Consider the following 22422-nt stretch of genomic DNA (forward strand, 5'->3'; position numbering starts at 1 on the left):
TACGTGTTTTTAATTTTTTTCACAACTCTTACTGGCTTCTTTTTGCTTGTTTTTTTTTTAATCAAAGCTTACACATAGTGTAGACAGGATTTCTCAACCTCAACACTGTTGACATTTTGGCCAGGTAATCCTTTGTTTGGGGGACAGTCCTGTGCATTATCGGATGTATAGCAGCATCTCTGACCTCTACCCATTAGAGGTCAGCAGCATCCCTGAGTTGTGACAATGTATTCAGATTGCCAAATGTCCTGTCGGGAACAAAGTCACTCCCTATTGAGAATTACTGGTGTTGGGAGCCAAATAGTTCTATGAGGCTTACTGTGAACTATAGTATTATACTGGACTCTTAACACCTATGAGACTAGTATTACCCTTATACCAAAGCCAGACAAAGACATCACAAGAAAAGAAAATTACACACCAATATCCCTTGTTAACATATATATAAAGTAGTTAAACAACAAGGTCCTACTCTATAGCACAGAGAACTATATTCAATATCCTATAATACCGGTCAGAATAGTCATCATTAAAAAGTCTACAAATAATAAATGTTGGAGAGGGTGTGGAGAAAAGGGAACCCTCTTACACTGTTGGTGGGAATGTAAATTGGTGCAGCCATTATGGAAAACAGTATGGAAGTTCCTCAAAACTAGAGTTGCCATATGATCCAGCAATCCCACTCCTGGGCATATATCTGGACAAAACTAATTCAAAAAGATACATCCATCCCTATGTTCATAGCAGCACTACTTACAATAGCCAAGACATGGAAACAACCTAAATGTCCATTGACAGATGAGTGGATAAAGATGTGGTGTACAATGGAATATTACTCAGCCATAAAAAAGAATGAAATAATGCCCTTTGCAGCAACATGGATGAACCTAGAGATTATCATACTAAGCAAAGTAAGTCAGAAAGACATATACCATATGAAATCACATATGTGAAATCTAAAATATGACAAATGAACATATCTACCAAATAGAAACAGAGAACAGATTTGTGGTTGCCAGAGAGGGGGTAGGGGAGGGAAGGATTGGGACTTTGGCATTAGCAGATGCAAACTAGTATATATAGGATGGATAAACTAGGTCCTACTGTTTAGCACAGGGAACTATATTCATTATCCTGTGATAAACCATAATGGAAAAGAATATGAAAAAGAATATATGTGTGTGTGTATATATGTATATGTATAACTGCGTCACTTTGCTATACAGCAGAAATTAACACAACATTGTAAATCAACTATACTTCAATGGAAAATTTTTCTAAAATAACACTGCAGGAGAAAAAATATATCCTGTAATAAACCATAATGGAAAAGTATATATAACTGAAAAGTATATGTATTGCTGTATACCAGAAAATAACACAGCACTGTAAATCAACTATACTTCAATAAAATAAAAATATCCCTTAGTAACACAGATACAAAAATACTAAGAAACCAAGTCCAAGCTCATAAGTATCATACATACATCATGACCAAGAATTTCTCTCAGGAATGCGAGGTTGGTTCAACATAAGAAATCAATCTGAAACCCTTTCCACGAAGATGGCACCAAAGGCGGAGAAGGAAGCCCCTGCCCCTCCCAAAGCCAAAGCTAAAGCAAAGGCTTTGAAGGCCAAGAAAGCTGTGTTGAAAGGCGTCCATCGCCACAAACACTGCCACAAAAAAAAGATCTAGTCATCACCCACCTTCCGATGGCCCAAAACACTGCAGCTCAGGAGGCAGCCCAAATATCCTCAGAAGAGTGCCCCTAGGAGAAACAAGCTTGACCCCCATGCCATCACCAACTTCACCCCTCACCACTGAGTCAACCGTGAAGAAAATGGAAGACAACACACGTGTTCATTGTGGATGTCAAGGCCAACAAGCACCAGATTAAACAGGCTGTGAAGAAGCTCTATGACATTGACATGGCTAAGGTCAACACCTTGATCAGGCCTGATGGAGAGAAGAAGGCATATGTTTAACTGGCTCCTGGCTACCATGCTTTGGATGTTGCCAACAAAATTGGGATCATCTAAACTGAGTCAGCTGGCTAATTCTAAATATAAAAGTTTTCACTATAAAAAAAAATCTAATAAACCCCATTAATTGAACAAAGGGGGAAAAAAACACAACCACTGTGGAAAAAGCATTTGACAAAATTCAAGACCCTTTCTAAACATAAAGGACATTTATGAAAAACCCACAGCTAACATCATACTTGCTGAAAAATAGAAAACTTCCACTGAAGAGAACAAGATTCTTGCTTTCACCCTGCTATTCTACATTATACTGGAAGTCCTAGCCAGAGTATTTAGGCAAGAAAAAGAAAAGCCATCTTAATTGGAAAGGAAGAGAAACTATTTTGCAGATGACATGATTCTACATATAGAAAATCTCATAGAACACACACACACTCTACTGGAACTAATAAACAAATTAAGCAAAGTTGCAGAGTACAAGACCAACACTCAAAAATAAGTTTTCCTATGCATCAGCAACGCACAATCTGTAAAGGAAACTAAGAAAACAATTCTATTTACAATAGCATACGAAAGAAGAAAATATCTGGGAATAAGTTTAACCAAGGAGTTGAAACCCTTATAAAACTACAAAACACTGTTTAAACGGAAGAATACCTCAATAAATGGAAAGACTTCCCATGATTATAGATTGGAAAACTTAATATTGTTAAGTTGGAATTACTTCTCAAAGCAATTTATAGAGTCAAAATTCCAATGGCCTTTTTTGCAAAAAAACAGAAAATCTGATTCTAAAATTAATATGAAACTGCAAGGACTTCCCTGGTGGCACAGAGGTTAAGAATCTGCCTGCCAATGGTCCAGGAAGATCCCACATGCCGTGGAGCAACTAAGCCCGTGTGCCACAACTACTGAGCCTGCGCTCTAGAGCCCACAAGCCACAACTACTGAGCCCATGTGCCACAACTACTGAAGCCCACGCACCTAGAGCCTCTGCTCCACAACAAGAAAAGCCACCGCAGTGAGAGGCACGTGCACCACAACGAAGAGTAGCCCCTGCTTGCTGCAACAAAACTGCAAGTGGCTCCAAATAACCAAAACAATATTGAAAAAAAAAAAAAAAAAAGGTGACAACAACAAAAAAACTTGGAGTTCTCACACTTCCATTTCAAAATGTAATACAAAGCTACAGTAATTTAAACAGTGTGGTACTGACTGACATACAAACATTTGGACCAATGGAATAGAACTGAGAGTCCAGAAACATCTATGGTCCATTGATTTTTAACATTGGTGCCAACACCATTTGTATTAGTTTCCCAAGGCTGCCTTAAAGTACCACAAATTGGATGACTTAAAACCACAGAACTTTATTGTCTCATAGTTAGGGGGGCTATAAATTGTCAGCAGGGCCATGCTCTCCCTGAAACCTGAAGGGGAGAATTTCTTGCCTTTTCCTAGCTTTTGGTGGTAGCCATCAATCCTTGGCATTCTTTGGCTTGCAGCTTCATTAACTCCAATCTCTGCTCCTGTTGTCACATGGCCATCATCCCTCTATGTGTGTCTCTTATAGGGACACCAGTTATATTGGATTAAGGGTCCACTTTACTCCAGTATGACCTCATCTTAACTAGTTACATCTGCAATGACCATATTTCCAAATAAGGTCCCTTTTTCAGGTACTGGGGGTTAGGACTTCAACATATCTTTTTGGGGGGAACTCAATTCAACACATAACACCATCCAATGAGAAAAAGGCATTAGGACAACTGGATATCTACGTGCAAAGGAACAAAGTTTGACTTCTTCCTCACTCCATATATAAAAATTAACTCAAAATGGATCAAAGACCTAAGTATAAGAGATAAAATCATAAAACTATTAGAAGAAACCATATTGGTAAATCTTCATGGCCTTGGATTTGGTAAAAAATTCTTATTTTTTTTATTTCAGTTGTATTTTGAATTCTACAATTTCTACTTCATTCCTTTTTATAATTTCTAATTCTTTATTTGTATTCTCTATTTGATGTTGATCTCATACTTTCTTTTAATTCTTTAGATGTGGTTTCTTTTAGCTCTTTGAACATGTTTAAAATAGTTGAAGTCTTTGTCTAGTAAGTCCATTTTCTGAAGTCTTAAGGCACAGTTTCTATCCCTCCCCCCCCCCCAAATGGGTCATAATTTCTTTCCTTGCATATCTTTGTTTTGTTTTTGCTGAAAACTGGACATGTTAAATAATATAAAGTGGCAACTCTGGAAATCAGATTCCATATTCCTCCCCCCAGATTTGTTGTTGTTGAGTGTTTAGTGACCTTTCTGAACTAATTCTATAGTCTGTTTTCTTTTTTTTTTTTTAATATATATTTTTTAAAGTGCTTCTATAGCACCTTGTATTTTTTTTAAATTTAATTTAATTAATTAATTTATTTAATTTATTTATGGCTGTGTTGGGTCTTCCTTTCTGTGAGAGGGCTTTCTCTAGTTGCGGCAAGTGGGGGCCACTCTTCATCGCGGTGCGCGGGCCTCTCACTATCGCGGCCTCTCTTGTTGCGGAGCACAGGCTCCAGACGCGCAGGCTCAGCAATTGTGGCTCACGGGCCTAGTTGCTCCGCGGCATGTGGGATCCTCCCAGACCAGGGCTCGAACCCGTGTCCTCTGCATTGGCAGGCAGATTCTCAACCACTGCGCCACCAGGGAAGCCCTAGTCTGTTTTGTTGTGTGTGGCCACTGAAATTTCTCCTCAGTTAGCTTAGTGGTCAGCTAATGATTGGACAGAGATTTTTTCAAGTACCTAGAACCAGTAAGTCTCCTATCTTTGCCAAGGCTCTGTCTATGCTGGGCCTCACCTTCAACACTCAGCCAGGCAACTTACATCTTGGCCTTGGTTCTCACTTCCTGCTTGCATAAAGCCTCAGGGTTAGAGATGAGAACTTCAGTCCTTCTCAGGTCTTTACTGAGCTTACACACATGTGCATGGCCTTTACTGAGTCTCACACATGTGCATGGCCTTCTAGATTCCCAGAAGTATGTTAGAATTTTCAAAGCCCCTAAGGACGTTTTATTCCCCAGTTTTTCCTTTTAAGATTTTTGGTTAGCCTATTGCTTGCTCAAACTGTTAATCACCACCTCACCTCATACTGCCACCAACTTTAAAAATTACCTCTAAATGTTTTATAGCAAACAGCCCCAGGGAAAAGCCTTTTTGCACTAGGGGAGCTTCTAGTCCATACAAATAAAGACAGCCTTACAGTGGGGTCTTCCTAGGAGCCACCAGTCAAGTTAAACAATGACATTTCTCTGGGAATAAGGCTTTGAAGAAACACCAACTCTGTTCTACTCTTTCCAGTAGCTGCCAAGCTGTTGGTTTTCACTGTGATTGTGGGCTGTTGGTGTCCAACCTTGTACTGCTCGCCGCAGGACAGGCCAATAAATAGAGAGACGAGTTGCTGGGGCAAGCAATAGCAACTTTATTTGGAAAGCCAGTAGATCAAGAAGATGGTGGACTCAAGCCCCAAGAACCATCTTGCCCAAGTTAGAATTCAGGCTTCTTTTATACTAAAAGAGGAGGGAGTAAGGTCAAACATTTCCTGTTTTCCATTAGGCTCCAGAGGGGATGTGTTAATTTCTTCCTCCCTGGAGTCATTCACAGGTGAGCCTGGTCAGAATGTTCCCTGTGAGCTAAACAAAGGTATTTTAGCTTAATGCTCATTACCTGGGAGGCAGGGTTCCCAGAGATGGGTCGTTATGTATAATTTAAGCTCACAGGCAACATCCCTTCAATAATTAGCTTGTAATATAATGCAAAGTTTCTAAGCTATTACATTGTCAATGTCCATTCCAGTCTTGTGGGAAAAGGGATGAAGACTGCTCTGGCTACTTCCAGAGGCTATGAATATTCCTTAGAATCTTTAGTCCTTTTTTATCTACAACTATTTGAACCTGATAAAACTGCTTAGCACTTTGTTGTCTAATTTGTAATTGAACTTGGGGTTTTGGTTCCAGTTCCCAATACAAATACTAAATTCCTGTGCTATTTATTTAGACAAAACTAAACAAATTGGTTGAACCTTCTCCAGCTACAATGAAATTCCCATCTACTTCATTTGGATGGGCAGACCTGTTGGAGGCAAACTCATGAACAAAGATTAGTATAGTGCCCAAAGTTTCAACGTAATTGGCAACTGCTGGGTCTTTTTTTTTAATAAATTTATTTATTTATTTATTTATTTATTTTTGGCTGTGTTGGGTCTCGTTGCTGCACGCAGGCTTTCTCTAGTTGTGGCGAACGAGGGCTACTCTTCGTCATGGTGTGCAGGCTTCTCATTGCGGTGGCTTCTCTTGTTGCAGAGCACAGGCTCTGCTCGCCCGGGCTTCAGTAGTTGTGGCACGCAGGCTCAGTAGTTGTGGCTCATGGGCTCTAGAGCGCAGGCTAAGTAGTTGTGGCACATGGGCTTAGCTGCTCCACAGCATGTGGGATCTTCCCAGACCAGGGCTCGAACCCATGTCCCCTGCATTGGCAGGCAGATTCTTAACCACTGTGCCACCAGGGAAGCGCAACTGCTGGGTCTTTTAGAGCATTTATAGATTCTCTCGCCTAGGCAGACATCTGGAATGGCCTACCATACAATATTTCAAAGAGGCTTAATTTTTTTAATTAATTAATTAATTTGGTTGGTTGCACTGGGTCTTAGTTGCAGCTCGCCGGCTCCTTAGTTGTGGCATGCAAACTCTTTAGTTGTGGCACGCATATGGGATCTAGTTCCCTGACCAGGGATCAAACCCGGGCCCCCTGCATTGGAAGCGCCACCAGGGAAGTCCCCCAAAGGAGCTTAATTTAAGCCTGCTTCTGGAAGCCACTGATCCGTAGCAGGGCAACTGGCAAGGCCTTATCCCAAGTTAAGTTGGTATTCATTTTCTCAGTTTTTCCTGTTGATCGTGGCCTCCAGGATGAATGTAGTTCCAATGCCTTAATCCAAGGCCTTAATCAGGGGATAATTTCCTTAAGGAGGGCTTTAACCAATTAAAAGATACTGATTTTAAAGACTAATAACTTAAAACTGCCACACACAAAACAAATGGTCCACAAAACATTTTCCTTTCCTGATGAAGGTTTTACGATGCATTGTTATCATTAACCAGTCTTTTACTATTAAACTTAAATGGCCAGTTGAGACAAACAGTTTTTCTGAGACCCTTCTTCCACCCCTGATTAAGACTGGGGTGGCCGGGATTGGGGATAATATTCATTTCACCTTCTAAGCTTTCTGTGCAGACTTGGTGACCTTGCCAGCTCCAGCTGCCTCCTTGTCCACAGCTTTGATGACACCCACAGCAACCATCTTTCTCATGTCAGAATCAGCAAAACGGCCCAGAGGAGGATAGTCAGAGAAGCTCTCAACATACATGGGCTTGCCAAGAACCATATCAATGATGGCAGCATCACCAGATTTCAAGAATTTGGGGCCATCTTCCAGCTTTTTTCCCAGAACGATGATCCATCTTTTCCTTCGGCTTAGCAAACTTGCAAGCAACGTGAGCTGTGCAGCAATCCAGCACAGGTGCATATCCAGCACTGATTTGGCCTGGGAGGTTCAAGATTATTACTTGAACAGGAAAGCCAGCTGCTTCCATTGATGGGTCACAGTCACCAGCCACTACGCACATCTTTGACAGACATGTTCTTGACATTGAAGCCCACATTGTCCCCAGGAAGGGCTTTACTCAAAGCTTCATGGTGCATTTCAGCAGATTTTACTTCATTGTAAAATTGAGTGGAGCAAAGGTGACCACCATGCCAGGTGTGAGAACACCAGTCCCCACTCCACCCACAGGGACAGTACCAATACTTCCAATTTTGTAGACGTCCTGGAGGGGCACACACAAGGAATACACCGGCTGGTATTTTGACAAGTCAATCTGTGGGAGAAGTGATCCTCTTGCCTCAGAGGATATATTTTTAGACTAGGTGTCCCAGTGACCCTTTTTAATGGTATTCGTATTGGCCATGTGTTTTTGGCCTTCTCTGGGGTGCGGTTAGCACACACTTCTGGTCTCACCTTTCGGAGACCTGTGGGGAAAGAGCTCTGTCTCCTTTCCTGGGGCTTTCATGAGTGCCATCTGTAGGCTTAATGTGTGTTCTGGTGGGACTCTGATGTCAAGCTGTTCTGGTGAGAAACTTCAGGGTGAGGTCTACCAGAAAGTTAATCAACTCATTCCCCACTGCCAATTTTACCCGAGGCTCCTGTGAGGAATTAGGCGCCTCAAGTCCAAGGGAGTCCCTGGACTGTTCATTCACCAGAGTGTTTCTCTCTTTCTACCATATGAGAGAGGCTCTCATCTTTTGTTTTTCTGCTTATGTTTTGGCCTAGGGCCACCTGTTTTCCTTCCTCAGTGATGACTTGCTACCAAAAAAGTGGTGTTTTGTTTTGCGTCTTCTTTCTTCTGTTGTTGTTCCTATTGAACACTTTAAAAGGAACATCTACCAATTGAGAAGGGTTCATTCCAAATGCACCATCTAATCTTTGCAACTTTCTCCCGATATCTGAGGCACTTTGCCCCCACCAAAAGGTCAAATTTACCATTCTAATATTTTCAGGGGCCTCGGGATCTGCATTACTATGACATCTGTACACCTGATAAATCCTCTCCAAAAACTCAGAGAGATCTTCATTTGTTTTGCTGAATTTCTTGAAAATCTTTTGCTTTGGTTCTCCTTTTCAAAGCCCTACCAAGATGCACCAATAACTAGTTCTCTAATAAGGGCATTCTTCCCTCACTGCGGTCCCAATCTGGTTCAGCTGAGGGTACTGCCAAGTGGACTTCAGGTGTAGAGGATCCTCCCTATTAAGGAGGGTTGCAATCTTTCCAATTAAACAAGCCTGAGAAACCCAGCGGGCAGATCATTTGCATTTAGGTTACCTATGAGGTAATGGGGGAAGGGAAATTGCCATCCCCTGGGAGTGGCTCCTGGCCCAAATTGGGTGCCCCGTCAGTTCTTAGATGGTGATACCAGACCGAGTACCTGAGCCCCAAAACCTAACACACGATTTTGTAATTGATCCCTAGAAGGAAGGGAAGTCCTGAGCCCCAGTGCCAGGAATTGGGGCTGGATAGGAATGGAAGGCGCAGGAGGGGTTGGATATATTGGCCAGGCTAGGACAGCTAGCTCAGCCGTAGGAGTTAAGGTTTGAAGCAACATATCCTCACTCTCATTCCCTTCTTTTTATTTTCCCTGATGTAATAGCATAAATGCTTGCACACAAAGGATTTCATCATTCTTCCCCACTTCTTCACACAATAGCTATAGAATCATTCAAAAGCCACTGTAAAACCATAAATAGCAATTGACTGTCTCTAACCATTAAAGGGATGCCTTTATGCTTTGGCATCAACCAACTGGGATTACAATGCAACTGAAAAGAAACTTGGTTACTGCTGTGACATACAACAATTTATGATAATTACCAAAATTATGACTGATACCGTTTACCAGGATATACCAGAATTTTAGGAGTTCCACATAATTTCTAGAATGTGTATATTAATAACTTTTACCCATATGATACAATCTAAGAAGTTTTATCATCACTTATTTGACAATGCTTCCCACATAATTTAACATACCAAATAAGCCTAATTAGTTTAATATTCCTCTCTCTGAGACAGAGAAAACAAATAATTTGAGGTGTTCCAGGGACCCCTGGGAAAACCTCAAAGTTAGCTAGAGGTCAAGTGAACTTCATTTAGAATTTGATCTTTGGGAAGTTCATCAAAAATATCAAAAAGTTTTGGGCTTCCCTGGTGGCGCAGTGGTTGAGAGTCTGCCTGCCAATGCAGGGGACGCGGGTTCGAGCCCTGGTCTGGGAGGATCCCACGTGCCGCGGAGCGGCTGGGCCCGTGGGCCGCAGCTGCTGAGCCTGCGCGTCTGGAGCCTGTGCTCCGCAACAAGAGAGGCCGCGATAGTGAGAGGCCCGCGCACCGCGATGAAGAGTGGCCCCCGCTCGCCGCAGCTGGAGGGGGCCCTCGCACAGAAACGAAGACCCAACACAGCCAAAAATAAATTAAAAAAAAAAAAAAAAAATATATATATATATATATCAAAGAGTTTTAACCAGTGATAAAATATCTCAATGGCAAAGACAGATCACTTAAAGAAATAATTACCAAAAGCAGTTCAATATTTTAAGAAAACTTTGTCCTCTTAGAAAACCAAATTCAGGTTTTATACCACTTTACCTTTAAAATTTGTTTTCTTAAATTCAGTCTAATCTTAGCCAATCCCTATCATGCACAAAAAACTCTTTCAGTGTTCCTCCTCCAAAAACCTTCCACAATTTTCTGTATCCATATTCTATATCCATCCATTTTCTGTATCCATATTTATACTAATATTTATTTTACTTCTATTTCTATTTGTAGCTTTTAGTGATTTTAGGAACCAAGTGGAACCTTTCTCTTCTTCCTGAGAATGCCCCACTCTTAGATTAATTAATCCATATTACTCTGTCCCTCACTTTTTCCACTCAAAAACAGCCAGCTCTAAAACAAAACCACCTTTTTCCCTTTAACAAGATGTGTTTTCATTCCTCATACCTTCTTTGCTGAAAACACACATCCTACATCTTGCATACTGAAATGCTCCCTTTATACCTCTTAACTTTAAAACCTTAATCTCTAGTGAAAAATCAAGAAGTAATTGTAAAACCATCAAACCAGCATTTCCTGATTGACAAACTTATGCTTTAGTCTTCCTCTTCTAAGAAGGCAAATGTAGGTAAACTTAGACCTGTCCAGCAATTAATGTTCTAATATTTTATCCTATTTGAAATGACCCAGAGAGTCAATGAATTCTCTTCATTTAACTTAGTTTAGTTTCAAGTTATGAAAATCTGGAGAAACTATTTTAGATAGACATTCCCCAAACATAATTATTCCTATAGAGTTTACCTAAAACTCTTAGCTCATATACCTCTATTTTATTTAGTTAAAATCTTTGTCATATTATTATCTTCTTGCTGACAAACTTTGTTAACAAGAATAGGTATTGGGACTTCCCTGGTGGTGCAGTGGTTAAGAATCCACCTGCCAGTGCAGGGGACATGGGTTCAAGCCCTTGTCTGGGAAGATCCCACATGCTGCGGAGCAACTAAGCCCATGTGCCACAACTACTGAGCCTGTGCTTTATAGTCCGTGAGCCACAACTACTGAGCCTGTGTGCTGCAACTACTGAAGCCCGTGCACCTAAAGCCTGTGCTCAACAAGAGAAGCCACCACAATGAGAAGCCCACGCACCGCAACAAAGAGTAGCCCCTGCTCGCCACAACTAAAGAAAGCCCGTGCGCAGCAACAAAGACCCAATGCAGCCAAAAAATAAATAAATTTATTTAAACAAAAAAAATAGGTCTTATTTGATTTCTAGCAAACTTAGGTACAATAACAGTATTATACTTAATGTTGATGACTCTAAAGACATGTCTGTGGAAATCAAACCAACAAGCTTACACAAACCTTAATACCAGAAATTAATTCAATACTGAGTATTTCCTAGATCACATGAACCCAGAATTCATTCTAGCTAGTTTTTTATATTTGAGTATTTATATAAGTGCTTAATTTCCTTTAAGCCAAATAAATAGAGCTTTTTTGCAAATTAATGTTGGCAGTGCTACACATCTGAAACATGTACAAACACACAAACACAGGGACCTCACAGTTCCCATTCCAACATTTCAGCCATGAATCATGTACAACAATGTAAAACTAATCAGTTACAAAAGAGGCTGGATTCAAACTGGGTTTCTGGCAGATGGGACAAATCAAGATCACCGGTGTAGATGGCTAAACCCTTTTTACTAATACTTATTTTACTTCTATTTCTATTTGTAGCTTTTAGTGATTTTAGGAACCAAGTGGAACCTTTCTCTTCTTCCTGAGAATGCCCCACTCTTAGACAAGAACAGACAGAGTTTTTTGGTTTGGTTTTGTTTAGTTTTTCCTGTTCCTTTCCTCCATTTAACATCAGTAAAAGTTTTAAATATCACAAAACTGATTTGGCTGTAAATGGAGAAACAGTACCAAACAAAATGAAATGAAAAACCCAAACGACAAACAGAAAATCCTAAATAAACCCTCAAGTTTGGTCTTGGGGTTTTACATATACCAACAACACAGGAGACCATAAACAAAGTACTTAACACAGCAAGGAAAGCAGTGCATGGTGCACAGGGTCCCAAGATAGCCCTGCCTAAATCCTTTGTGCAGATCCTAACAGGTACTGTGGCCACACATTGTTACGATAAAGTATCATCTTCCTCTCACCCATGGGTTCATAGCTGTAATCAGATCACTTATCCAAAACGAGCCTCAGAGGACTTCGTTTAGGGATAGTTAAAACATTCCCCATTTTTAAAGACAGAAATTCAAGACAAACAAAACACAAACTGCACACACAAATGCTAGCATCCACAGGAACAAACGAACCGGTTCACAAATCAGGTAAAAGTCCGACAACTCTTTCCTCTCTCCAACAGTGCACCCCACTCAAATACAAAACAAACTGGCTTATTCTGGAGAAAAAGCCCCAAACAGAGGAAAAAGTTCCCGGCTGTACACACCGGAGCGACTTACCCTACTGTATGGAGCTTGCTGGCTCCCAAACGTCGATTTGTTGCTCCAACTGTCAAGCTCTGGGGAAGCCGGTGCCACTTTGGGGAATTTTGAAGGGAAAGATCCTCAGGACAAGCTGTCTGGCAGCTGCTAGGGCCTTACCCCAAAATTCCCCAACCAGGGCTGGCTAGCCACAAGTAGCAAGGCTCCTGGCTGGCTGCGCCAAAATTTGTTAAGAGTCCAAGGTCGTGCTGCTCACCACACTACAGGCCAATAAATCAAGAAATGAGTTGCTGGGGCGAGGAATAGTGACTTTATTCAGAAATCCAGCAGACCAAGAAGATGGTGGCCTCACGTCCCAAAGAACCATCTTGCCAGAGTTAAAATTCAGGCTCCTTTTATACTAATAGGGGAGGGCGTAGAGTCAAACACTTGTGGTTTCCATCAGCCCCCGAGGCGATGTGTTAATTTCTTCCTCCCTGCAGTCATTCACAGATGGGCCTGGTCAGGATGTTCCCAGTGAGCTAAACAAAGGTATTTTAGCTTAATGCTCATTACCTGGGAGGCAGGGTTCCCAGAGATGGGCCCTTACGTATAATTTAAGTTTACAGGCAACATCCCTTTAGTGATTAGCTTGTAATAGAATACAAAGGTTCTTCCCTATTACATTGGTTTTCAAGGCTTACAGTGGAGCTGGAAAGGTGGGGGGGAGAGATGAGAAAAGAATAGGGAGAGTTAAAAACATTACAAAGCTCGCTGTTCTTAAAAAAAGATTGCTTTTGTTTTATGTAAATACTCCCTGGATTACTGTAAGCCTTTGGTTAATTTCCAGAGTTCTGAAAAAAGTTGATTCTGACCATATTTTTGTCAGTTTTCTCATGATTTTTATGGAGAATTTTTGGAGGTCTTGGAGAAAGTCAGCAATTTTCTTTGACATCACTCTTGATTGCTTCTTATAACGCGCTTAGAGCCTGGGGTTGATGCCATGCCCCTCACTGTACAATACACACAGTAAAAAGAAAATGAGAGATGCAAGTATCTATTTTAGAACAGCACACTGCAAGGTGAAGTTAAAGGAACGTGGGAGTGCTTCTCCAATTCTCTGTGAAGGAGGTCCGGTTTTCTGGATTTTTTTTTGTTCCTTAACCTCATTCATCATGATATGTGGTGCTACTTCCTCTACTTCCTGTGACTAGTTCACATGCAACTTACCATACAAGTTCAACAACCTGAACTGGTCTATACCCCATTCGACAAGAATTCTCCACTGATCACACTCTTGGAGGTACAGGCCATGCCCAATTGCTTTAAGAGTTTCTAAACACTCTGTTTCATTACTTTCCTTGTTGCCAAGTGGCAACAAAGTTTGAAACCAGCAAACTTTGAGTAGCACTTAATTAGGAAGCAACCTTCAATAAGCTAGTATGTGGCCTCCACACCCACATTTTAAAATATATGCATTGGTTTTCTCTTAAATTCAAGCATCATGGAAATACATAATATAAAAAGTGAGGATTCCTCATATTCCCACAGAGTTGAACACTGTTAGTATTTGCTATATATATGCTACCAGTTTTCTTCTATTCCTATATGTTTGCTTTGTAAAAATGAACTTATTCTACATACATTTCACAAACTATTAACTTATTTGTACATGTTCCCTAATGATATATGTATATTTTCCTCATTCTTAACAGACACAGAGTATTCCATTTCATATAAATGTGATAAATGTTAACCAGTCGTTAGGTGGCCATCTAAGCACAAGTCCCATTTTTCAAGCTAAAGCATTATAATACACTAGAAGTAATAAGTGTCAACTCTATATTGTCAAATCTAATAAGCAGAGTAAAGCTTGCCATCCAAGTAATTTCTAATTATCATTTTAGGGTGTTTACAATCTCTTGCTATCATTAATATGTCAGAATGTATCCTCGCCCTTCAGGCCTCTGTCTGTACACCCAAAGAATAAAGTCTGGTAAGCGAACTGCCATCCAAAGAGGCTGTTCTGGTCAACACTCTGTTATGGCCTATATGGGAAAAGAATCTAAAAAAAGAGTGGATATATATATTTGTATAACAGATTCACTTAGCTGTACACCTGAAACGAATACAACATTGTAAATCAATTATACCCCAATAAAAATTTAAAAACAAAAACCCTGCAGAAAGCAAAAAAAACTTCATTTGTCTCCTAAAATTTAAAAAAACAAACAAAGAGGCTGTTCTGGTTGACACTGCCACCCACAATCCACATCCTTTTGAGCGTGGGTTTGGATTGGGAGAACTCAAAAGTCATCAGAACCCAAACCAAGATATAAGGTCCATATCTAGCTGGACAATAGCGAATGTTCCAAGCCAGAACATTGGATATTCCTGGGCCGTTCAGAAACACGTGAAGCCAATTCTGAAAGAACGCCAGAAATATGGGGAGCAACTAACTCATTCCACAAAACACCTTTTCTTCTAATTTCCCCTAAGAACAAGTAACTTCCAGCAGGATAAATAAGCAATGCCATATCTTTACAAGTCATTTCCTTTTTCTTTAATCCAAAATGTTAAGCTAAATGCTATTTAAACATGTTTAACTTTAATGGTACTGACTCACCCATGGCAGGAAGGAGAGAAGGCCAGGCATTCTGACCCACTACCGCCAGTTAGGCCTAACCCAAGTCTCTGAGTGGAGATCTGACAGCAGCTCCAGCAGCCAACAGGTAGTGAACTCAGTTTCTCCATGACCTGATTCTGTGACTGTCCAGCAGAAACGCTTCTCTGAAGCCTCTTTTAGAACATGAAGCAGCTCAACCTGCCTGAGCCTGCCCAGCTAACCCCTCAGTCAGGTTGGTCTGTTATCTTCCCCGATTGCTGTAAGAATATTTCAAGGAAAACGCAAAGAACACATAAGCTGAATTTTGGTCCTCCCCTGGGGTGTCCTTGAAGCACTGAGGTGTCTGAAAGCTATGTATAGCTGCTGGGGAAATAGGCTTTTAAGAAATGTAGCACAGACACTAACAATTCTCAAGAGCTCCTTGCTGACATGAGAAGTCATAATGTGAGAGCAGCACATCTGATTTATCACAGGGACCTATCTGACCCCCAGTGGGTGCCAAGGTGCCGGCCTCTTGTCCTTGCAGAGTGGACACTCAGGACATACGCAATGTTTCCACCCAAATAGGAACAAACCCAGGGCTCAGTGTACACATTTCACAGCTTTTTATTGCAATTCAGGAAGAGCCTGCTGGTGGCAGGCATGCTCACTGTCCCAGTTTGCCCAGGCCTTCTGCTGCGTGCGTGACAGCATTTGTGACTGTGTTGGTCACCGTCTCAGTGACTTCCTTTACCACTTTGTTCCCTGTCTCATGGGTCTTCTTTAAAGCTTCAGTAATGGCTGTCAGGAAGAAAGGATATCCAGGTGAGCAAAGTAAACAATTCAAGTCACTCGCTGGGTTGGAGTCACCTGGAGTGGCCTGTGGGATGTAGCAGTCTTACCTGGTCATGCCCTGGAGGAGTCTGTGGGGCAGAGGGCAGCACAGCTCCTGGAGGAATGCATTCAAATTTGCTTTTATTTCTCCAAACAGCTTGCATTTCTCCAACTATTAGTGAGACAGAGCATCTGCTTGTGGGTGTACTGCCTACTCATGTTTCATTTTTCTGTGAACTGCCTGTTTATACCTTTTGGTCATTTTTATATTGGGCTATCATTTCTTTTTTTTTTTAACATCTTTATTGGAGTATAATTGCTTTACAATGGTTAGTTTCTGCTTTGTAACAAAGTGAATCAGTTATACATATGTTCCCATATCTCTTCCCTCTTGCATCTCCCTCCCTCCCACACTCCCTCTCCCACCCCTCTAGGTAGTCACAAAGCACCGAGCTGATCTCACTGTGCTATGCGGCTGCTTCCCACTAGCTATCTATTTTACGTTTGGAAGTGTATATATGTCCATGCCACTCTCTCACTTTGTCCCAGCTTACCCTTCCCCCTCCCCATATCCTCAAGTCCATTCTCTAGTAGGTCTGTGTCTTTATTCCCGTCTTACCACTAGGTTCTTCATGACCTTTTTTTTTTTTTCTTAGATTCCGTATATATGTGTTAGCATACTGTATTTGTTTTTCTCTTTCTGACTTACTTCACTCTGTATGACAGACTCTAACTCCATCCACCTCATTACAAATACCTCCATTTCATTTCTTTTTATGGCTGAGTAATATTCCATTGTATATATGTGCCACATCTTCTTTATCCATTCATCTGATGATGGACACTTAGGTTGCTTCCATGTCCTGGCTATTGTAAATAGTGCTGCAATGAACATTGTGGTACATGACTCTTTTTGAATTATGGTTTTCTCAGGGTATACGCCCAGTAGTGGGATTGCTGGGTCGTATGGTAGTTCGTAGTTCTAGTTTTAGTTTTTTAAGGAACCTTCATACTGTTCTCCATAGTGGCTTTATCAATTTACATTCCCACCAACAGTGCAAGAGTGTTCCCTTTTCTCCACACCCTCTCCAGCATTTATTGTTTCTAGATTTTTTGATGATGGCCATTCTGACCGGTGTGAGATGGTATCTCATTATAGTTTTCATTTGCATTTCTCTAATGATTAATGATGTTGAGCATTCTTTCATGTTTGTTGGCAATCTGTATATCTTCTTTGGAGAAATGTCTATTTAGGTCTTCTGCCCATTTTTAGATTGGGTTGTTTGTTTTTTTATTGAGCTGCATGAGCTGCTTGTAAATTTTGGAGATTAATCCTTTGTCAGTTGCTTCATTTGCAAATATTTTCTCCCATTCTGAGGGTTGTCTTTTGGTCTTGTTTATGGTTTCCTTTGCTGTGCAAAAGCTTTTAAGTTTCATTAGGTCCCATTTGTTTATTTTTGTTTTTATTTCCATTTCTCTAGGAGCTGGGTCAAAAAGGATCTTGCTGTGATTTATGTCATAGAGTGTCCTACCTATGTTTTCCTCTAAGAGTTTGATAGTGTCTGGCCTTACATTTCGGTCTTTAATCCATTTTGAGTTTATTTTTGTGTATGGTGTTAGGGAGTGTTCTAATTTCATACTTTTACACGTACCTGTCCAGTTTTCCCAGCACCACTTACTGAAGAGACTGTCTTTTCTCCACTGTATATGCTTGCCTCCTTTATCAAAGATAAGGGCTATCATTTCTACTACAAATATTTTTGCCCAGTTTGTGGGAGGTTTGGCTTACAGTTTTTTTTTCACTATGGAAAATTTTGAAGTTTTATATTGTCCAATTTACCTAGTATTTCCTTTATAGCTGTTGGATTTTCTGTCATCGTTAAAAAGATCCTCCCTCCTCTGAGATTATGCCAAAATCTATGTTCTAACAATTTAATAATTTCATGTATTTATATTTAAGTCCTAATCCATCCGGAATCTATTTTGTTGTAAGGAGTGAGATACACACGTGCTTTTTTACATCGTGATACTCACAGCACAAACATATAAACATTTATGGAAATATGTATTCGTGTAAATATATAATTTTATGTCTCAAATGTTTTGTTCCAGCACGCCTGCACCTGGTCTTTTGTGATGTCATCCTCTTAACATTCCACAGAGAGAACTATCTAGATGGAACCTGCTTTAGCAAAGTACGGCCTGTGACCTCAGATGAGCACAGATAATTACACACCAACTGAAAGGATGCCACACTGGGGTCAAGGTGTGATCTGGTTAGGCAAGGATCAGGTTGCTGCCAGCACCCAGCTTCCCTCCTTCCCCGCCCCGACCTTGGCCGTACCGTTCTCTCCAGCCTCCTTGGCAGGCTCCACCACCTCCTTCACCACTCCCTCCACGACGTCAACTGAAACGATGAGACAAGCCCAGAGTGAGAGCACAGTGTAAGCTGCCTGTCCTCACAGCAGGGCCCAGACAGCCCTGGATACCCTGGCAGGGGCTCGGGGATGCCACCCCCACCAGGACAGGACAAGCTGCTCCCAAGAAGGGCCCCCAGCTGGCTTCCTTCAGAGACCGGAGAGGGGCTCGGCTGGCAGGAGATAAGCTGAGTGAGCCAGGTAAAGGCACACAGCTCTCCATGCCCCTTGGCCAGCGAGGCCTGGAATGCCAACGAGTGGGCCCTGCTGCTGGCTGGGGACAAGGCCGGGCCTGTTTCCCAGGTCACCAGGCCTCTCAGGCGAGCTGCGGTCCTGCCTGTGGCCAGACGGAGGCTGCGCTGCAGCGGGAGGCTGAATGTCAAAGCTCCCTCCGGCAGCACCAAGTCCCCAGAGCAACTCCTCCAGCACCACGAAACTCTCTGCCCTCCCAGGTTGGTAACGGGCTAGCCCTGGAAGACACCACGGTCAGAAGAGCTGGCTCAGCTTCTACCTCCTAGAATCACCTCCACTGCTTGGGTCCCTCGTGTGCAGACTGGGAGTGACACAGCATTCAGAGAGTTGGTGAAAAGAAAGGGGGTGCTCAACAGCAGCTGCAGAGTTCAAATGAAACACAAACAGGTTTGCAGCCCTTTAGAGAGAACAGCAAACTCGGGCACAAGCTGTTTTTCACAAAACGTCCAACAGGTGGGGCCTGGATCAGCATCCCTGCAACCAGCGGCTGACGTACAAAAAAGGATTTCTGGGTTTTTCGTTTTGGCTGCATTGGGTCTTCGTTGCGCGGGCTTCTCATTGCGGTGGCTTCTCTTGTTGCGGAGCACGGGCTCTAGGCACGCGGGCTTCAGTAGTTGTGGCTCGCGGGCTCTAGAGCACAGGCTCGGTAGTTGTGACACACGGGCTTAGTTGCTCCATGGCATGTGGGACCTTCCCGGACCAGGGATCAAACCCTTGTCCCCTGCACTGGCAGGCGGATTCTTAACCACTGTGCCACCAGGGAAGTCCCTGGGGACTTTGAAGAAACTGAAAATGTCCTTTGTGTAAACCCTGGGGGCTGACTTTGAACAGAATCAGACTCAGTGGTTTCTTAAGCAAGAAATCTTTGAAGCTTTAAAGTTATGGTAAAAATTAAACTCCATTTTCTTTTCTGTATAGGATACTCGGAATAGGCTGTTTTAATACTGAAGGGCCCCTCCCTGCTTTCCAGAGGGACGGATTTAAGCCACCAGCTGCTCACCCAGCACCCTGGCTCCCCTCTCACCACCAGGGGCCTCCTCTGAGCTGCCCCCTCAGGGCCTCAGCCACAGACCCCAGGAATGTAACAAGCCCAGGGGTCAGAGCAGGTCTGACAGGGAGGGTTGCTTGGGGCAGTGGACCCCTCATGGCTCCTCCCCGAGGTACCTTCCTCAGCTTCCATAGCCCCCCACCTCCATCCTGTCCCTATGCGGCTGATCAGCCACAGTTCCCCATGGGGTCAAGGCCTGCCCCAGTCCTGCTGGGATCAGCACAGGCCCAGCTGAGTCTGTCCCGATCCCCCAGTGGCAGGAACGGTGCACGTGGAAAGGAGCCTCGGGGTCCTTACCAGCTTCCTCGGTGGCCTTCTCGGTGCGGTGGGCCAGACCCTCGGCGGCAAGCTTCCCCAGGCCTCCCAACATTGTGTGGCGACAGGTGGTGATCAAGCAGGATGCTGGGGCCTGAACCAGTCTGCTTTTATAGATGCCTTTGATGCCTGGCTGGGATCTGGGGCAGGAGCCCTGGCTCGGGTGGTGAGTCAGCGCAGACGGCAGGAGGAAGAGGCTGGGTGGAGCCACCCCAGCGTTGTGGCTGGGGCAGTGACCCTCGGGCAGCATGAGACCCGCACACCCCATATCCTGGGACCCTGTGAGGGGCAGGGACAGGGAGCAAGGTGAGGCTGGACAGAGAGATCAGCTCTGGGACATGCCCCTAACCCAAGGCAAGAGGCCCGAGTGCCCTGTGGGATGAGAGGCATTTGGGGACTGCAGCCCTGCCAGCCCCCTAGGCTCCCCGCAGCCTAGGCATGGTACCTAGACAAGGGCTAGGACTTCCAGCCTGCTGCCCACAGTCTCTAGAGTGATCTAATCAAGGGTTTAGGGTTTTGTGGGTCTGGGGACCAGGGCGGCCCCTCAGGCCAGGAATACAAGTGTAATGGGGGCCGCTGCCCTCCCCATTCCCAAGGACCTCAGTTCCGGAGAGTGGCTTTGCAGCCTCCCCTGGACAGGTTGGGGGGCGGGAGGAGTCAGGGCCATGCCTGGCCCAAGGCAGAGGAGGACACAACATTGACCAGAAGCCTAGTCATCCCTGGCTTGCAGTCACCTGGTTCTCACTCATGGGAGCACCTGAGTGACCCAGCACTGAGGTAGCCAGCATGTGAGGGAACCCAGCCCGCCCTGCGCCTTGGGGCCTGGCCTCTCAGGGGAGCCCTGTGAAGTCAGCAGTGCCCATCCAGGAGGTTCTAGGGGAGTAGATGGAGGACCCCACTACCAACTGGGGAGGTGCTTCTGGCCGTAGCAAGAGTTCCCAGAAAGCAGCTCTACTAGCCCCTAATGCACCACACACATGCTGAGGGAGCCAGGCTGCCTCCCTAGTTACTCAGGATGGAGAGAGATGCCTCAAGTCACACACCACATGCTGCTTCCCTTAGTCACTAGCCCAGCCTGAGCCTCAGTTACCTCATCTACAAAATGGGGGCATCCATGCCTGCCTGGCCTTGTCACTGCCAGCTGGTGGAACTATGCGTGCAAACTCTTGGTAAACTTCTGTTCCCACCTCCTCGTCACTGATGTGCTAGGCAGGGGCTGCATGGCAGTGAGCCCTGACCAACCAGTGGGTGGAGCAAAGAGTGGCAGGGGTATGAGCCTGCCTCGGAGTGAGAGGGCCTGGAGATGGGACCCGCCACCACTGGCCAGGAGTCATGGAGGAAAGGCCCTCCCAAGGCCCTACTCATAAAGTCCAGGCCTGGGGCAGGAGTTTGAGACTGCTCCCCCCATGTAGGCTCCCTCATCCCTCAGAGGGGTCCAGGAGGGTGTGGTGGGTCTAATTAGTGTTTACCTGACACAGGCTTTATGGAGCTGAGTGGTACTGGGAGGCCCTGGGCAGCGGCCGGCTGCCCTGGGGTGGGCAGTGGATACTGTGGGCAGCAGGAACTCTGGGTCACAAGGCCACAGCCCCACACGTGCCACTGGCAGGAGTAGATCAAGTCTTAAACAATCTGGAGAGTCCCTGTAAGAAAAAATACACTACTACTCTCTTGCAAGTTTTATAAATATATATGCGTGACCCTGTGGACTCAGAAGGGGCCATGACAGTGAGGGCCCTGGAGCTTAAGCAGATCCAGATGACTCTGGCCTCCCCTTGCCACAGCCAAACACCAGAGAGCTCTGCTCACAGTATCAGGACAATGCTGCCAAGGGTGGGGGCACTCCTGGGACATGGCTGGTGGGAACTGGTCTGAGAGACCCACAGAGATGCTCCCTAGGCCCATCAGAACCCCTTCCCTGTTTCCTCTGATGTGTGTGTGTCCCCCAACCCCAGAGGGGTCCTTTGCGCCGAACTCCCTGTCAGGATGGCAGTGTCACCCACCAGGTCTGGGATGGCTTCCAGACCCCACGACCCCTCCTCACCAGGGCCCACCCTGGGGTACTCTTCACCATCCCCCTCTCCTCAGGAGCTCACCAGCTCCTCGACAGGCCCTGGTCAGGGCTCGGCCACTCAGCGGGACTCCAGCTGCACTTTTTCCCTCCCTGTCAGACTGCTGTTGCCCTCACCCCATCCCCCCTGCCCATGGGACCCTCTCCTCCTTAATGCATGGCCCCAGTGTGAGCACCCAGACTCCAGTGACAACACACCATGGCCCCAGATCTCCTGGCAAGGCTGGGTTCAGGCACAGATCCCAAATGCCCAACAGGGGGAAGGCAAGAGAGCAGGAGAGGCCAAGCGGCCCAAGACAGGACTTGGGCCC

General features: G+C 44.2%; 1 protein-coding gene and 2 pseudogenes across 6 annotated transcripts in view; 1 reads left to right on the forward strand and 2 right to left on the reverse strand.

The window, feature by feature from the left end:
• FAM25A (family with sequence similarity 25 member A) overlaps nt 1–21678 on the reverse strand; it is a 46621-nt gene extending 24943 nt beyond the window's left edge. For 5 of the 6 annotated variants that reach the window (XM_059900664.1, XM_059900669.1, XM_059900667.1 and 2 more), the window contains exons 1-3: nt 21513–21678; nt 20026–20322; nt 18356–18418 (exon numbers count right to left, since the gene is read on the reverse strand). In XM_059900664.1, coding sequence (XP_059756647.1) covers nt 18356–18418; nt 20026–20311 — 349 coding nt within the window. In that variant the 5' untranslated portion in view covers nt 20312–20322; nt 21513–21678. Of the gene's footprint in view, nt 1–15788; nt 15979–18355; nt 18419–20025; nt 20323–21512 lie in introns of those variants that run through there. The other variant, XM_059900663.1, reaches the window with a different exon arrangement.
• LOC132350698 (large ribosomal subunit protein uL23-like) lies at nt 1565–2040 on the forward strand (annotated as a pseudogene).
• LOC132351014 (elongation factor 1-alpha 1-like) lies at nt 7226–13886 on the reverse strand (annotated as a pseudogene).
• Nucleotides 21679–22422: the final 744 nt, after the last annotated feature.

The sequence above is a fragment of the Balaenoptera ricei genome, chromosome 16, assembly GCF_028023285.1.
Source record: "Balaenoptera ricei isolate mBalRic1 chromosome 16, mBalRic1.hap2, whole genome shotgun sequence".
Taxonomy (NCBI): Eukaryota; Metazoa; Chordata; class Mammalia; order Artiodactyla; family Balaenopteridae; genus Balaenoptera; species Balaenoptera ricei.